This window comes from Petaurus breviceps, unplaced genomic scaffold, assembly GCF_028583685.1.
Source record: "Petaurus breviceps papuanus isolate PSGF00001 unplaced genomic scaffold, PetGlider_PUasm1.0 174, whole genome shotgun sequence".
Taxonomy (NCBI): domain Eukaryota; kingdom Metazoa; phylum Chordata; class Mammalia; order Diprotodontia; family Petauridae; genus Petaurus; species Petaurus breviceps.
The window spans coordinates 25776423-25793539 of NW_027185761.1; the positions used below are offsets into that span (position 1 = coordinate 25776423).

At 41.1% G+C, this 17117-nt stretch overlaps 1 protein-coding gene across 17 annotated transcripts in view; it reads right to left on the bottom strand.

The window, feature by feature from the left end:
* SETD5 (SET domain containing 5) overlaps positions 1 to 17117 on the bottom strand; it is a 73793-nt gene that overhangs the window by 159 nt on the left and 56517 nt on the right. For 13 of the 17 annotated variants that reach the window (XM_069084021.1, XM_069084011.1, XM_069084014.1 and 10 more), the window contains 7 exons: positions 14968 to 15221; positions 11397 to 11453; positions 9140 to 9613; positions 7877 to 8172; positions 6753 to 6892; positions 2840 to 2928; positions 238 to 2449 (listed from right to left, as the gene is read on the bottom strand). In XM_069084021.1, the coding sequence (XP_068940122.1) occupies positions 1853 to 2449; positions 2840 to 2928; positions 6753 to 6892; positions 7877 to 8172; positions 9140 to 9613; positions 11397 to 11453; positions 14968 to 15221 (1907 nt within the window). In that variant the 3' untranslated portion in view covers positions 238 to 1852. Of the gene's footprint in view, positions 1 to 237; positions 2450 to 2839; positions 2929 to 6752; positions 6893 to 7876; positions 8173 to 9139; positions 9614 to 11396; positions 11454 to 14967; positions 15222 to 17117 lie in introns of those variants that run through there. The other 4 variants (XM_069084027.1, XM_069084025.1, XM_069084024.1 and 1 more) reach the window with 2 other exon arrangements.

The window sequence follows — 17117 nt, forward strand, 5'->3', positions numbered from 1 at the left end:
CCCAGGAGGTCTGGTCTCTACAGCACCCTGCCCACACAGAGTGGCTGGGGCTTCGGCATGTGCCAGGCAGGTTGAAGGCAGCCTGCCAACCATACTCTCTCCTCTGCTCACTGTGAAGAGGAGAGTGTAAACCCCAGCCCAAACGGAGAGGCATTTACACACATTTTATATAATATACAAAGAAACCAGCATCCCAGGCAACATGATTCTCATTCCCAATGCTCTCCCAGACTGATGGGCTCTTGTAGGGGAATGAAGTACTTTGTTGTTTTGATTTAAAAAAAAATCTCCCCCATTTTTGAGCAAACACCTGATTTCAATTTTGGAGCTAGTGAAATTTTGTAACAGTCACACACAAAAAGAGAAGACTGTGCATATGATAGTTGTGGAGAAGAGGAAGAGAAAAAGAAAGTGGAAGAGAGGTGAGGAGGGGAGTGGGGAGGAGTATGGAGGGAGACTCACAGTATTGTCCTGTCCAAAAGAAAAGAAGGTCCACTGCAGCACCAGGGATTATACCTGTGGTATATTAGCTAAACCTACTATGGTTATAACTGAATATAAAATTAGATAAATAAAAACACGCCAGATATTACCGTAAACAAGTGAAAGAAACAAGCTAGCAACTGTATGGAATTTAAGGATTGTGCTCCCTGTGCAGGCCGCTCCAGAGCTCCCCCAGGTGTGTGCAGCAGGCGCAGAGCCTGAGTGGGGGCATCCAGGTTGCTTCCGAGCCGACCCCAAACAGCACTGGGTGTGTCTGGGTCTGTATGCAGCCTCACAGGGGCACCCTGCCCCCACCATTAAAGACTCCCCAGAAGAATTCATGATGCCCACACACAATCCAAGGGCTGGCAGTGACAGCCCTGCCATCACAAATGCACAGTACCCACCCAGGGAGGTGTGCTACTGAGCAACCCCCTGTTACACAAATGCACTGAATGTGACAGCTAACTGCAGATCCTCTCAGATATGGGGGACAGGAAAAATTAAAACTCAGATGATCCCCAAACCATATTGAATTCCAGCCTCCTTCCTGATAAAACTTACTACAACCCGTGGTGTAGTAGCACAACTAGCCAATCAGATCTGAATTCTCTTTCCACCCACTGGAGGAGATGTTAATGAACTATGATGAATGGCTAAGAGGGGGATCAAGGGAAGAGAGGTGGACAGCAGCAGAGAATGGATAATCAACCCCTGAATAATCCAGAGCTGGCTGTAGCCTCATCTTTAGAGGAGACATCCCTTAATCACAACACTTCCTCAACACCCCGCCCCCCCCCCGCCCACAACTACCCATTTCTTGGTGACTTTAGGATAAAAGAAAGTAAGTATTTGTTTTCTGCTCATAAACCTTGGCTAGATTTGTTGGTGATTGGAATGGTCATTTAAGGGAGGAATGCCCACCTTCCATGAGTGTTTGAGAATCTGACTCTACTCAGATGGCTGTGAATTCTGTTCCCCCTTATTTTTTTTTTTCCATAATTGTTTTCAAATCGAGAAAGATGTCCTCACTGCCAAAGTGACTATAGGTTATGGGCACAATGGGAGATGGAGGCTTGACACAAGTCATTGCACTTAGAACCGTTATTAACTGAAACACCATTGGCTTTTCAACAATGTACCCTAAACAGCAGGGAGAAACTTCTTTACAGTCTCCACTTTAGACAAGATTTACATCTTCCTCCAAGGCTAGAGGCCAACAATGCTCACAAGTCTTGTTCTCATCATCCAGACCCAATCCTCTGGCACCCTACATTCCCCTCCAGAGCAACATGCCTGGCCCAGGATCCAGAGGCCACTGGAAGCAGCTATGGGCTTATTGAGTTCAGTCTGCCCAAATCCAGAATCCCTAGGAAAGTCCTGTCTGAGTTTTTACTCCAGATCCTTGCAGCTGCTGTAGTCTGTATGGATGCACTCCCCCACTACCACGGTGTGGGTAATGCTGTGAATTGGAAACTGTGGATACCCTGGAGGCCTGGAACGTAGCTGACTGTCCAGAGTTGGGTAGGTTGATAGTCCGTAAATCTGATGGCAACGACCTAGAATTTTGGGGGAAAGATGTGGAACTCCAAGTTCCTGTGCTGGACTGAGAAACAGAGTCTGAGGGGAGAGAGTCTGAGGGTCCTTGCAGGGGGGGACTAGCAGCAGCAGAGGGGCAGCTCCTCTTCTGGGCACTGCTGCTTCCAGAATGTGGCTGGCTATTGTAATACCCTGGTGTCACAGCAAAGAGTCCCAGTGAGTCTGTGGGTGCAGAGTGGGCAGGGCTGGAATAGGACGTAGAAGAAAGGGAGGATTCCGAAGAACTGTGGGAAGGGGTATTTCCAGACCTCAGTGCTGCAGTGCGATAACTGTAACCTGGAGATTGAGTGGGGTGTCCTTTGTAGGGGGAAGAACTCTGTTGAAGGAGACTCTGTGACTCTGTCCGTGGACTGTCACACTGTAGAAGCTGGAAAGACAAAATTAGAGACAAACAATGAAGGAGCGAACAGGTATTGTATATATAAAAAATAATTCCCCTTTAACTTTGCTGCATACAGCTTTATATAGAACTAAAAATTTACCAGTCCATCCTAGCTAACTTATTAACATACTCTCAGGGGTGACAAGAGATACTGAAAAATATGCCATCAGTATAGTTCTACTTTGATTACATAAATTTATGTAATCATTTATGTATTTCTAAAGTTGCTATAAAATACTTAGTTATCTTTCATGTGATTTCACATAACCACGTCAAATTATCTCAATCCCTGAAGATAGTTACCACTTCCTGAATGTTCCCTAAGACACTGGCCTAGGCCTATGACATAGTCCCCAGTGGCATGTTCCTCCTTACCTGGTAGCTATATCTTGAAGGGCTATAAACAGCTGATCCTTTGGAGAGAGCAGAGCTTGTTATCTCTGGGCCTTCTCCCTCAGCAGGATCTGGAAGGTAGAGAAGAAAACTTCAACTTGGCTTCTTGGACGGATAATATAAACACCTCTCTTTTATGGACCTGAAAATGGACTAGCCTCCCTTTAGGAAAGTTCAATACTAGGAAACAGGATACCAGGGGATGAACTTTGGGCCACAGCAATGTTTACTAAGACACACGTGAGGAGCTTGGGAGGATGGTTAAGATTTGTCTTGATAAAGAGAGGACTCACACTGGTAAAGTAACGAAGCCTAGAACTATCTAATGCTATAACCTGTGTTCTGAAAACATTCATTTGTTCCAATGTGAGTGATATGTTAGGGAACATTTTGAGCATGACTTGAATCCTAAGTTGGCTTCTTGGTTTCTTCTTCAAGAATACAGACAATTGTACCACTTTATGTCACAAGCTGCAACCCTTCTGATTTGCATTTCTACAAGCAAATGTCAGGTCTCTGTCAAAGTAAAGTGTCATATTTACTGTGCATGTTCTGGTGAAGCACCAAACCCATGGGTGGAGAAGGGTTAGTCTTTATCAGTCACCCTTTTATCCAATGGCCTCCAGCCCTGGAGACCTGGAGTTGTCAGCTTTCAGGTAGGCTTTACAAGTGGGTGAGTGAATGCCAAATATCACCTAGAAGCCAAGGGCACTGCCACTATTTATTTCTTAACCATTTAACATGTATAAAACTTTGCCACTGTTTTTATTAAATTCCTAATTTTTTCCAGTGTGTTACTAAGCTTTTGAGTGTTGTGTCCCTAACCCCATTTTTCCGCAAGTCCTTTGGTTTTTTTAGTATGCAATTTTGCATAGTGTGGTACGTTTTGGGAACACACAGTCACCTGGTAGCACAGCTGACAGTGTTTTATGGTTCCAGGCACTCTTGTATACATTGTCTCATTTAAGCCTCAGGGGAACCCTGTGAGGAGGCATAGTACAAGGAAAACTTTCTCCCCACTTGTACTTATTGGAGAAGGTTCAGTGACTTGCCTAAAGTCACCAGAAAGGGAACCGCAGTGCTAGGACCTGAATTCTCAATGCAGTGCTGCTTTGGGATCCTTTGCTGCCTCAATGGTCCTAAGTATTTGCTATCCATTAAAGTCTTTCTTTGTATCCCTGGCACCGAGCATGTTGCTTGGTAACAGAAGCACTTAATACAGGTTTGTTGACTGACTGAAGTCATCTCCTTCTACCTTTGCGCTGTTGTTAGAATGAATGGAATATGGGAGGAAGGAAATAATAAGTGGTTAACTCAGGGCTTATACAAGAAATGGCTGTTCTGACTCCCTTGTTCTTCTCTCCTTTGTTGCTTGTGGAGAAGAATTTCCAGTTTTTTTGAGAGATCAGAGCAAACTCAAATAGTCAAAAATCAAATTCAAACTCGAAGAATAAAAATGAAAAGGTATGGTGTGCAACAGAGGCCAACTCCAACCTGATTAATCTAAACAAGCTGTAAATGCAAAAAAAGGTGAATCAGATAAAACAGAAACTGAACCATAATCTTCATTTCTTGAAAAAATAAAAAGTCATTGATGATTATAAGAAGAGATCAAAGGAGTCTAGAACCCTCCTTAGCCAACAGACAATTGATCTGACCAAAGTGAGAGGACCTAAAGTCAACACTGGGTAAGAACACAAATTTGTCTGCAAATCACACAGAGAAAAATAAGCTTAGAGAAAGCTTGGGCAGATACCCAGCAGCTGGTAGAGCTGTACTGAGAGAATTAAAAGAGGAAGCTGGACAGTGGACAACAGATGGAAAAGAAACATAAAGTTTCTTAAACCCCATTAATGAAAATTAAACTGTCATGTTTGGGTTTAACGCCCCAGCCCTGGCATGGGCTGTATACAGACACACTGTCATCGTCTGACAGGGTGGAGTCAGGGTACAGGAGATGTACATTTTGGAACATGGTATGGGCATATGTTATAAGAATTGTATTTGGTCCTCCCCCCCTGCCACTGAGTGGGTGGTATTTGATTGAGAGAGGGAAGTTACCAACAGTGTCAAATCCTTGGTGAAGGGAAAGGTCATTAACACAATGTTTTTTAAATGCATTGCATGAGACATAGATAAGCAGGACCACCTTGAAAAAAACTTATACACTTTTAAAAATTATTAATATACTTAAAAAAAAGCAAGCTATATGAAATAGAAATCTATGATTTTTTTCTGTTCTACTGAACATATGAAAATATTCTTCTTGGGGGTATTTATGACATGGAAGAAAATGAACAAGAGAAGAGTAGGTATATTAAGACTAATGTACACAGGGAAGATCTGGGCTAGAGGGATTAATTTTGAAGGCATCTATTCTCAAGACATATAAAGTTGAAAGAATACTAAAAGATGGGAGAAAAAAATTTTACAAAAAAAAAAAAAAGGTGATTAAGAGGTGATCAATAACCACTGCCAACCTATATGCCAACTTTCCCATCTCTACAAAACTTATAGACAATAAGGTCCTAGAGATGCTATTTGTTAATAATGACAGGATTTATGTAGCACTTCTAAGATTTACAAAAGATTTTACAGCTGAGGAAACTGAGACAGACAGAAGTTAAGTGACATAAGTGCCCAAGACCAGATTTGATCTCAGGTCTTCTTGACTATAGGCCCAACTTGACTCCAAGTCAAGACTCCAAGTGGCACCACCACTTCGCTGTTGATCTTTTAAAGTTGCATTAAGCCCCAGAATACTGCAAGGGCTCCTAAATAAGATCTATACTCATTAAAAAGAGGTTGGTCTAACCAGGGGTGTGTTAGTAAAAGTGAAATATGTGCACTACACACTTTCAGGTATAACTGGCCTTAACATTCTTCTCCATCACTTTCTTAAATCTAGACAATTAACAAAATGATAAACCAAGCACTATTTTGTTTGGAGGTTTCTGGGGGGTAAATTCATGGTGAAAATGTAAAAATTGGGTATTATGAGCCAGTTTGAACTGGCTCCAGCTCAGTCCTGGGCTTAATCATCTGCGAAGTTTTGAAAAATCAATGAAGATACCCATTCTTCCAGACTTTGATATGCAGTTAGATAGATAGCTTATAGGGCTAGTTTATCAGTGTATATACTTTGGACAAACATTACAAATGGCTAATAAGCTAGGAGGATCAGAGAGAGCTAAATTATCTTATGGAACTTGTACATTGTTTTTAATAACCTTAGGCTTCTCTTTAAAATAAAGATCCATGTTTTTTAATGGTCATTCTTCTAGTGATTCTATATGACTGTAAGCCATATAATACTATGAAGGTTTCTGAAGAATTCAAACCAAAGTCAAGTTTCCCAAGGGAGAATGACATATAGTAGGTGTTGGCAGATTATAGCACATTACAAGCAAAGAGCTACATAGCAGTAGTGGTATAAAGGATATCATCAGAGAAACCTGTGATGGAAACAGGGGTGAGTCATGTAACCATAATGAAGCATGGGAAAGCCCATTGTCTGCCACTGTCTCTTGGTATTCTCAAAATGTCAGGTGAAATAGAGGAAGGCCCAGTATGCTGTGTGAGCCCCCATGGAAGAAAGACTGACAAAGGGACAGAATAGTTATATTTATGGGCTGTGATCTGCATTAATGAAGAAAACCACGTTCACTAGGCTACTCTTACCAAAGCAAACTTATAGGAAGGCACTATTTGGGCAAGTCAGATCAGAAAAGCCAATGATGCTCAAGAACTTAACGAGTGTCGGCAGTACATAACAGGCCAATGTAAAGTTGGAAATTCAAGTGAGCAGAAGATGTTTACTGCTTCAAAACTCTGGCCCTTCTTGTCTATTTCATCTCCTGAGGCCATGGAAAAGGGAGGGTCTTGCTCTGCTCACCCAATTCTTTCTCAGCAGGGTTCTCCCAGGCCGGGGAGGTCTCTTCTTTCTGTGACACCTTCACACTGCTGCTACTGCGGAGGACCTTTTTCAGAATACCCCGTCCCTCTCGGAGACGCTCCACAGATGTGGGAACCATCCTGGGGAGGTAACAAGATGCTATTTAAATGACAACTGAGGAGTACTCTGTGAACTAAACCCCCATAAGTATTCTTTTATCTACATTTAAAAAGTCATGTTCTTTGGGACCAATTCCACTAGCAAGACTAGATGTGAAATGGATACCATGCATGAAGAACTGCAGTATGACCACTTTATATTCTGAAAGGCAGCTTTTATCCCTTGTTCCACCATGTGGATCCTGGCTACACAGCTACTTTTCTCACTACCCATTATTTCATGGAAAGATTCTTCAGGAGTTCTTTTCTGAAGGCCCCTGCCCTTTGTGACCATTCTCCCTCCCTTGTTTCTAACACTCATAGAAAAGAATTTTAAAGCTGGAAAGGACCTTCAAGAATATTTGATCCAGGCTGCTCCACTTCTCAGACAAAAACATCAGATCCAGAGAGGGAGAGAGACTTGCTCTCCTCCATACAATGAGTTAGCAGCTCAGCTAGGCTTAGTGACTGTTCTTTCCTTTGGATTTCTAGAGAACCGATGGTCTAGATTTGTTTATTTGGCACCTGACAATTAAGGTGGCTGATGCCTTTTCTTCACGTGTCTAGGGGCAGGGAATTCATCTTATCCCTCTATACAACCACTGCCCAGAAGAGTGTTCAGCACAAAAGAGATATCCAATAAAAGTAATGACTAAAGAAATCATCAGAGTGGAACCAGGCTAAGCTCATGTCTTACCTTGAGAGCAAGTGAGCGGAGGAGGTCATGGTGGTGGCCACCACATTCAAAGTTAAATGCTGAAGGGCAGTTTCTTGAAGTCAGTGGCCTTTCTTAGGTTAGCAGTGAGGGTGAAAGCTGTGGTTTGATACCATTAGATTGACTAACTGAGAGAGGAAGGAGGTTGCTCTCTAAGAGAAGCACTCCAGTACTTTTCAGGCAAAATTTAGAATGGCTTTAGAAGACCTCTTCTTACAAAAAAATCAAAGTAAATGCACTCCAATACTTACCACCTACTGCTGATATTCTCTTGAGGTCTGCAGTGAGATGAGGAAGTACCCCTGGGGTCTGTAGGACTTATATCATCCACTGGGGGAACAGAGGAATGGGATGGGGAGAAACCTCTGTGAGGGGAAGATGGGGCTCGGGCTAAAGATCCCTGGACACCATAGGTTTCAGTGTCAGACACTGAGCTATTGCTGCCTTGCCGGGTGGGAGTCCCTGTACACCGTACAGAGTCACCTCCCAAATTCAAAGAGTTCTCCTTGGCTTCCTGTTTCCGTTTACGGTATTCTAGCAAAGACACCTGGGAAGGAAACAAAAAACAAAAACAAGGTTTCAAGTAAGAGAGTCTATTATATCATCAGAAAAGGAGGACAAATAGGAAATTAAGAAATGTTTAAAGTGAGACTGTTCTGTTTGGGACAACTAGGTGGCATGGTGGAGACAGCACTAGCCAGGAGCTAGGGAGATCAGAGTTCAAATCCAGCTTCAGATCCTTAGTACCTGTGTGACCCTAGGCAAGTCACTTAACTGTTTACTTCAGTTTCCTCAATTGTAAAATGAGCTGGAGAAGAAAATGGCAAAAACCACTCCAGTATCTTTGCCAAGAAAACCCAAATAGGGTTATGAAAAATCAGATGTGACTGAAATGACTGAACAACAAAGCTCTGGCATTTACATCAAAGGCACTTAAAGCATGAATGATTAAGACAAAAGCTCTGCAAACTTTTTTTGGTATGAAAGCTAAAGCTCAGTCTTCAGAGACACCTAGTAAAAATAATATAGGCAGAATCAGGAGATTAACTCTTTGAAGAATAATGCAAAATTAGAAGAAGCACTATTCTCATTTTTAGTACCTCAGTACGTCAGCCTGATGATGTTCTTACTGTTGGTGTTTTCAAATTCAGACTATTTCCAGGTGTGTTATTAGGTCAACTATAGATTTAGAAATGCAAGAAACCTTAGAGATCATACAGTATTATTACCCCTTCATCTTACAGATAAGGAAACTGAAGCCTAGGGGTTACTCTCCCTGTTTTATATATAGGAGAAAATAAAGCAATGGGAGAAGTAGTTTGCTGTTTATTCTTCAGCAAGTCAGGCCAATAGACCTTGATCTTTTATTTTTTAAAAGGACACATTTCTGCTTTGGGCTCTCTAGCAGGAACTTTGTAGCCATGTATATCTGTATATACAGAAAAGGAAAACTATCTGTTACTTGTATTTCAGTCATAGTTCTTCATTGGTGGAAGAAATGCGAAAATACTTGCCTTTTTCCTTTGCGGTGGGTTCTGGGGGGCAGGCTTGACTCCATCACTGGCCTTCTCACCACTAGGTGACATTGATCCACGTGATATATCTTTAATTAGACCGTGTTCATGTCTGTTGGAGTACCCTTCTGCAGGAGAGCTACAATACCTCCCATCAGAATTTAAAGGTTTCCTATCTCCCACCAGGGGAGAACCTCGCAACAGTCCATCTGCTCGAGGCATAGCGTTCAAAGGTGAGAAGGCATACATTAAATTAAATTCTGTCCGAAAGGCCTGGTCTGAATTTCTTAGAAGGGTCTGTTGTCCATCTCCATTATTGCCTTGGTGGCTGCTCTCGGATGTGGGAGGGATGGAGGGCTGAGAGGCCAGGTCAGATTGACCTGGGTTGAGCAAGACTTGTCTCTCCAGGCAGTTGTTAGTATTAGGCTCAAGGTATCCTACCTTTGCCAAATCCAGGTCTGTCCGGAGACCAAGCTGGAAAAACAGAAACGAACGAAGACATGGGGTAGGGGAGAAAGTGAGAGGGGCAGAAAGGAAGGGAGTAAAGGGTATAGGTGAGAAAGTAAGGCAGAAAAGATGGGGTGATGGTAGTGGAGGAAAGAAAACCATTAATGTCTGCAAAAGCTCCACATAATGACAGTTACACAGGCCAGATGTCTAATAAACCCCCAGCCTTTCCCTACACTGCTTTAAGTCTTTCCAGAGGAAAGCACTCAGGAACTAAGAATTAAAGAATTGGTCAAATGAGACTATCTCATCTGCTCAGCTTTTCGAGTTTGCTGAGTCACCTTGCAATACAATAAGGGACTTGCAGTAAAATAAGGGAATTACCTGAGCCCCATGCACGTTATAGAAGTGAGACTGGTGTCTTAAGATAACTGGCTCCTGATGTATTCATTTCTAAATTAATACTGATGGAGGCTAGGAGGGGGAAGGGCGAAGGAAAGAAGGGTGGGGGGAGAAGGAAAGGGGAGTATTTAAGTTACTAGTTCAATAAAGATGAATGGTATTAAAGACATAAACCAACCAGTACTTCCTTCAGTCATTTATCCATTCATTTTCACTGTTAACCAGGTCTGTTTTACATCCAACTTTATGATCATTCAATTCTTAGCTTACCATCTAGGCAAACACATCAGCACACCAGAAAATCAACAGCATAGCCCCAATATAGCACAACATTCCAGAACCATCCATGCACCTAAACTGTATCTCATCAGCTAGGTCATTACTTTACAAACTATGTACTGGCTACAAACTGCCATCAAGACATAGACACTGACAGTCAACTTCCAATAATGGATCAGTTGTGTAATCTCTACTGAAGGAAGACATCATTCTTAACTATTGATATTCCTTCTACATAGAATGGTACACCAAGACACTACAGCCCCTAAGGGTCTTGAGCACCAAGACAAGACAGATCTCTCCCCTTTTGCATTAAGTGCCAAAACACAGCTTAACTTCCACTCCATTAGAACACCAACACCTTCACCTTTCAGAGAGTATGACATGATCTACATCTGTCCCATGGTTTCGATTTTGGTACTTACACATATATTTTGGAAGATTTTATACTTTTTCCATATATGAATCTCTGGTACTAAAACCTTCACATGCTCTGGCTGAGACATGGTTGGTCTTGCTGCTATTTACAATGCTACTTGGTAGTCAAATCAATGAAATCACTTGGTAAAAGCATAGCTACCAAAGGCATGGATGTCTCATGTCAATGAAGACCTTGAGATTTATTTAGTAGTTCTCTGCAATGTTTGGCGCTAGCCATATCAGGTAGAGGCAATCAATGAGGGAGGTAGCTCAATCTAAAAGCCAGAAGGCAGAGCAATCATTGCATCCTCAAAAAATACTCAACACCCAAACACAAGTGAATAAAAGACTTCGTTTTCTCTTCTCCTAAAACTGCCTGGGATCTCCCTATCTTAATTATTCCCTCTCCTCCAAGGCTCTCAGACATTTTTCAATATGCCTTCAAACTTAACCATTCTTTTCACAGGACAGTTCCTTCACTGTCCCACATGCAAACCACACAATCACTTGGCTTCCTTGATCTACATTTTGATAATCCTGAACAATCACACATTCTAAGATTCATTCAACTTACTGGGAAAAATCAGCCACCCTCCAGCCCATAACCCCATTCACACTCTTCCCTTGGTCCCTCCCCACACACTCAGGTCCACACTCATGCACACTCACTCTCAGCCTCCGAGTGTGATTGAGATGGTGTGATAACTACCTCGGGTGACAGGGACTCGGGCCTATGCGCAGGGGAACTCTCAGGGGAGGATATGTTCTAGAGGAGGGAAAAGCATCTTGTTATTCATCTACTCAAAGTCAAGAAGCAAAACAAAAAAAAAAATAAAGTAAAAGCAAGCATAGATGTTAGCCATGACTTTTCTTATCAGAATGCACAGGGGGAAATACTCAACCGTAGAACTCATCCCAATGGTTAATGACTTGGCACGTTAAATGCTTCCTGGTACCTTAGAAAGCATTTAAATCAAATCAACTGTCATTTTTTTCCATGCTATAACTAAATATCCCAGGGGGATACTAGTTAAGAGTTAAGATTGGTATGGTTCTACAGTATGATATTTCTTTATATTCTAGATCAGAGGTTGGCAACCTAGGATATATGAGTCATGAGGTGGAATCTGACTTAATTATTGGTGGCATTCTACCATTCCCCATTACCTAAACTGTTTCCTTTATTTTTTTTCATTTCCTCCTATCTTTCACTTGACTATGAGGGGAAGGGAACGAGGGTAGGAAGAATGCTGCTTAGGTCCTGATAGCATTCTGGACTAGAAAAGTTCCTGTTCTGAATAAGTATTCAAAGGGTAGGCATTAGGAATAGGGAACTTTTAGCCTAAAGGTAGGATTTGGCCCTTAGCTTAATTTCTTATAACCCACAATAACCCTTTTCTTCTCCCAAACAAGTATCCATCAGGCTTCCATATCATCTCTCCAAGACGATGATAGTCACAAATTTATTATTATAGATCTGAAAGAGTTTCAGTATAAGATGCAGGGCCTGATATCCTACACTGAGACATTCTTAGTGCTTTACTCTGAAATGACATTCTTAGAGATAATTATCTTTGACTAATAGAACAAATCCTTTCTTTTGAAAGGTGATATGGGAAGAGGGAAACTAAACGGTTGAACTAATAGGACCTAAGCTGACAGAACTGGTGACAGGAAGAACTGGTATAATACTGGACAAATTTTGTCCAAATGGAAAGGTGAGAAAAAGCAGATGAAGCTGTGGGCTAGGTAGATGGTGGCCAGCAGTAGAGGGAGAAATTTATGCTATTTCAGCACAGGAGTCTTGATGGTAGGAAATGGAGGATCTGGGGATCTGAATTGGGAAATTTTTGTCAAGCTACTGGATGGAAGGGAGGATGTAGGCCAAAGCACTGGAGCAAAATCTGGGGAAGGGAGGAAGGAGGGAAGGTTGTAGGGATCAGGATTAGGGATAGGCCTTTCTCTCTAGGTTTTTCACATTGAACTTTATTTTCTAATGTCCCTATTCTCTTGACTCCTAAAGTCTTTTTGTCTTGGTCCTGAGTAACTTCATCTCCCAGACTCTCCCTCCCAATTCCAAATTATTGTATTTTTCTATTAAGTTTATTTGTTATATTCAACGAAGAAAACATTCATATTCCCTATTCTTTTAAATTTATGGAGTGGGAAAGTTGAACCAGTTTGACTTTCTTCTTTAAAAAATAAAGCTCCTCACAATTAAGGTGTGGTCCGTTTTCCCCCTGTGAGTCTAATCCTTTGAAGACAAAGGACTTCCCCTACCCCTGGACTAGAATATAGGAAAACATGGCAATTAGTGCAGTGACATGGAACAGGCCAGGAAGGTGAAGTTTTGCTTTACTGATAAGAAAAGCTTTAATTTTCCTTAATTAAATCAGATTTTAGAACAGTTGTTAGTGCTGTCTCCTTCCTAAAATCACTTTGTATTTGCTTATCTGTGTACATGTGCTCTCCCAGTAAGATGGAAGCCCTTTACAGCTAGGGACAATTTTGGTGTAATTTATCTCTCTTTCCCCAGTGCTGAGCACAACAGTATTTAAAAGTCTGTTGACTCCAATGCTTTGTGGGTTTTGGAGAGAGGGATTATATCAATCTATGCAAACAATTCACTAAATGTTGTTTTGATTTTATACTAAAAACAACATCATAAAATTAGTTTTAGGATTTGGTAATACGACTCTCTTGCTATACATAGCAGGAGGTATATTGAGTATTAAATTTAATTGACATGCAAGATAAACCACTCTTCAGTTTCTAAATTATTTCTTGATAGAGTAAAAATTAAGATACCACCACAAAAGATTAAACGAATAGGCACAACCTAGACTTATTTGTGGACTATTGCAGCTGGGAAGGTTTAATGTCACTGTGTCCCAGAGACAGAGAAAGTAAGAGATCTTTCAAGTGGTGAAAAATGGGAACAAAGGGCTGAATGGCTAAGTTGATTCTGAAAAAAAAAATTGGTATTAATAAAATTGATAGAGATTTGGTTCCTATTACTACAACTGTTTCTCCCCTGGGAGAACTTTATTTTGTGAAATCTTTCTACTATGAAACTTTTAATTTGTTAACTGAAGAGGTAGCTTCAACTACAAATACAAGTGAGGCCAAAATTCAAATGGACTGAATCAGCTGAATCCAGTGACAAGGTAACTGTAGCTTACAAGGCACAATCTCTGGAAAAATTAATTGCAACCAGAAAGATATATTCAAAAGAGTCTTCTCCAAAGTGGCATTCGATGTGCTCTATTCAATCTGGGCCTGGGAAGGTCAATTCCAAGATTGCACTTTTGTGTGTAATCCATCATATTCCTGACTAGGCATTACATGATCCACTGTGCTACAGGCCAAGCACTCACCCAAGCTCTGCAGGGAGAGCAGAGATGCCTCTGTGATCAGCTAGAACACTCACTTATAACCAAGAACACCTGGAGGAGTAAAATCTACATACAGGCAGAGCCTTGGGGCAGAGCTGAGCATGCTCAGTTAGAACAGACTTTGCTGAAAAGCAGGAAGAGATGGTGTCTTTTTAGTTTAATTATGTATGACACCTATTAAAGCAACATGCATAGACAGATGTTTGATAAATGCTACCCAGAAAACCTCTTGTCACCCAAACTGTAATATCAAGTGGTTCAAGATTACTCCTAGAATGAGCTGAAGTATAAACTGATACACTTCTATCATACACTGGACAACAGATGATAAAAATGTATGATACTGCAGGCTGAGAGCTACTTGCCTCCCCCTCATTTCTAAACAAGACAATGAAGTGAACTGATGTGAAAACACTCATGTGCCACAATGTTCCATGAAAGTATAGAATGAGGCAGCAATACGAAATTATTTAAAAAAAAAAAAAGAAAGAAAAAAAGAGAAGACTCTTCACTACTCAGTCTGATTGGAATCTTCAGACTGGAGTCACATGGCTAGTCTGTGGAGCTAGAGGCTTATTGTTTTTTAGGGGTCATATTACAGATAAAGCAGAAAGGCTAGCATGCTTACTGCCAGTGGGCTTGAAGGTTCATGAACTGACATGCAAAAGAAAGGCAATGGGATGGGTGGTATCACTGATCCTGTCCTGTGGAGAATGGTGGCAGTGCCCAAGATGTGAGGCTAAGAGGTGGCCTTGAGAGTTCTCACTTGCAGAGACAGTGTGAGGCACATGATTAGACACATTTGTGGAATGATTACAGCTGTTGTGGGTGTATAATGTATTGAAGTATCATATCTAGCTCCTCCCAACACCAAACCCCAATCACCTCAAACTGCAGGGGCGTATTGCAGCGACTAGTAGCAAGAGATGGAATTGGTGAGAACATTAGGCCATATCCATTCCGGCATTCCTCCTCTCCTGGAAGGGTCGGGCAGGGCATGGTAAGCTGTGGGCTCTGTGAGCTGGGGATGGGAGGGATGGGAGGTGGAGGTGTGATCGGAGACAGAGGCCTCAGTAACTTGGTAACGTTCTGCTCCATCAGATAGCGAGACTTCCATTTCTTTAATGGGCTCAGTAAGTCTGTGAAATATAAAGCTTGGATGAGAATTTGAAACTATAGCTTAACAGAAGGATCTGCAGTAAAGCCATTAATCTCTAACCCACAATGCTTTTAAATTCCTTTCTCCTGGTAGTCTTGTTCCATTAGTAATTCTCCCTATCAAAAAAGAAAGCCCACTAAAGCCTCTACTTATGTCACCCATTACAATTTTCAAAACTCTCCCAATTTCTCAGGGAAACTCCAAACATACTTTGTCCCAATTTCTGAAGTTCACTCAAGTATCAATCTCTTTCAGCCCAGACCAAAAAGGCAACTTTCTTATCAAGAGCCCAGGAAACCCTTTAAATCTGTCAGGCAGAATAAACAGTCAATTTTTATAAATACTTTTCACATTTCTTTCCCACATCAACAACTATCACTAATTCCTATCCCTCTTAACCTTTGTCATCTTTCTTAGTAGTTCCTTCTGTCCTTTCTAATTATAGTAGAAAAGAATTTTATAAATATCAATTTCCCAATTCACACCTAGCACTTCAATTTTAAATTATTTCCTAGTTTAAAAAATTATCACTAATACTTGAATAAATCCGGCAAAAAAGTCTAGAAAAAAAGGTAGACTAAATATTCTTTTGAGAGTAATCCTAATTTTCTATGCTTCTTGGGCAACACAAATTTTTACAAAGTTATAAAATGACTTGTTCAATCACAATAAATCAGTTTATATTCTCATTCACAACCAAGAGCCTATGAATTCAGACAGTATTCTTGTTACCTAGCAAGAATTCTGCTTTAAGATCACTAGCTACCAGGTTGTTTCCCTCCTCCTTCGGACATTGGGTTCTTTTATGAAAAAGCTATGGGAGATGAGGTTCAGAGAAAGCCCCACCTTAGCTTTACCACCTTCTGAAACTCTACCTAGCCTCCATCTAGGTCTTTAATTGGTATGTAGCTTCCTGCTTCCCCTTAAATTTTCTTTTGACTCCATTTTAGTATTTCAAGTTCTTTTACTATGCTATGTGAAATATATGAAATAATATTTCTCACCTCTATTCTTTCTGGCCTGCAAAAACATCCCCAAAGTTCAAGGTATAAGACTGGAAACTACCGTGGGAGCTGAGCTATTATTATTGCCCAATAACCCTCAATTCCATTCTACTTGGGGGATGTAAAGTACTCTCACTGTGCTTCTTTATTAGCTCCAAGACAGATTTTTATATACCATAACCCTACTGGCATCTGGGCATTTAAAAGGAAAAAAACCATTAGAGAGAAGGTCCTATCTGAATTACAATATAATTACACCTAAAGCTGTCAATGTCTTAGCATTCTTTCAGCTGATAAAACTAATGATTTCAATGCTTTTTCCTAAATTACTATTATTTAATTATTGAAACCTTGCCCCCAGCCTATTTAATCTGATTTTTAATGTTAATCTCTCCTCCCTTTTACAGCTAAATTACTTGAGAAAGTAAAAGCTGTTTACAAAAGGTATCTCCACTTTCTTTCCTCTTACTACCTTATTTCTTACCCGGCTGTTCTTTGGGACTTTTCTGATTGCTGCTCCCCTCCTCCTCCCAAGCTATTATAGGGAAAATGTTACCAACTTTCACAACTTTATCAGATCCCATGAGCCTGGATATTCCACCTCAATACCACCCTTAGTCCCTCAGACTGAAGGGTGGAGCCACTAATTCCCAAATCTCCATTTAAGGAGGAAGCCCAGGTCAGAAATCTCATCTCTAACCTGCCTGAACTACTTTTGGAGTTCTATGACTTTTCCACCATGCCCCCACACTGGATACTTTCCCTAGTCCCTCTGTTCCCTCCCCACTCACACCTCTTTTCAACTTCCTCTGGTGTACTGTCTTTCCCCATTACATTGTAAGCTCCTTAAGGGCAGAAATTGTTCTTTTTTT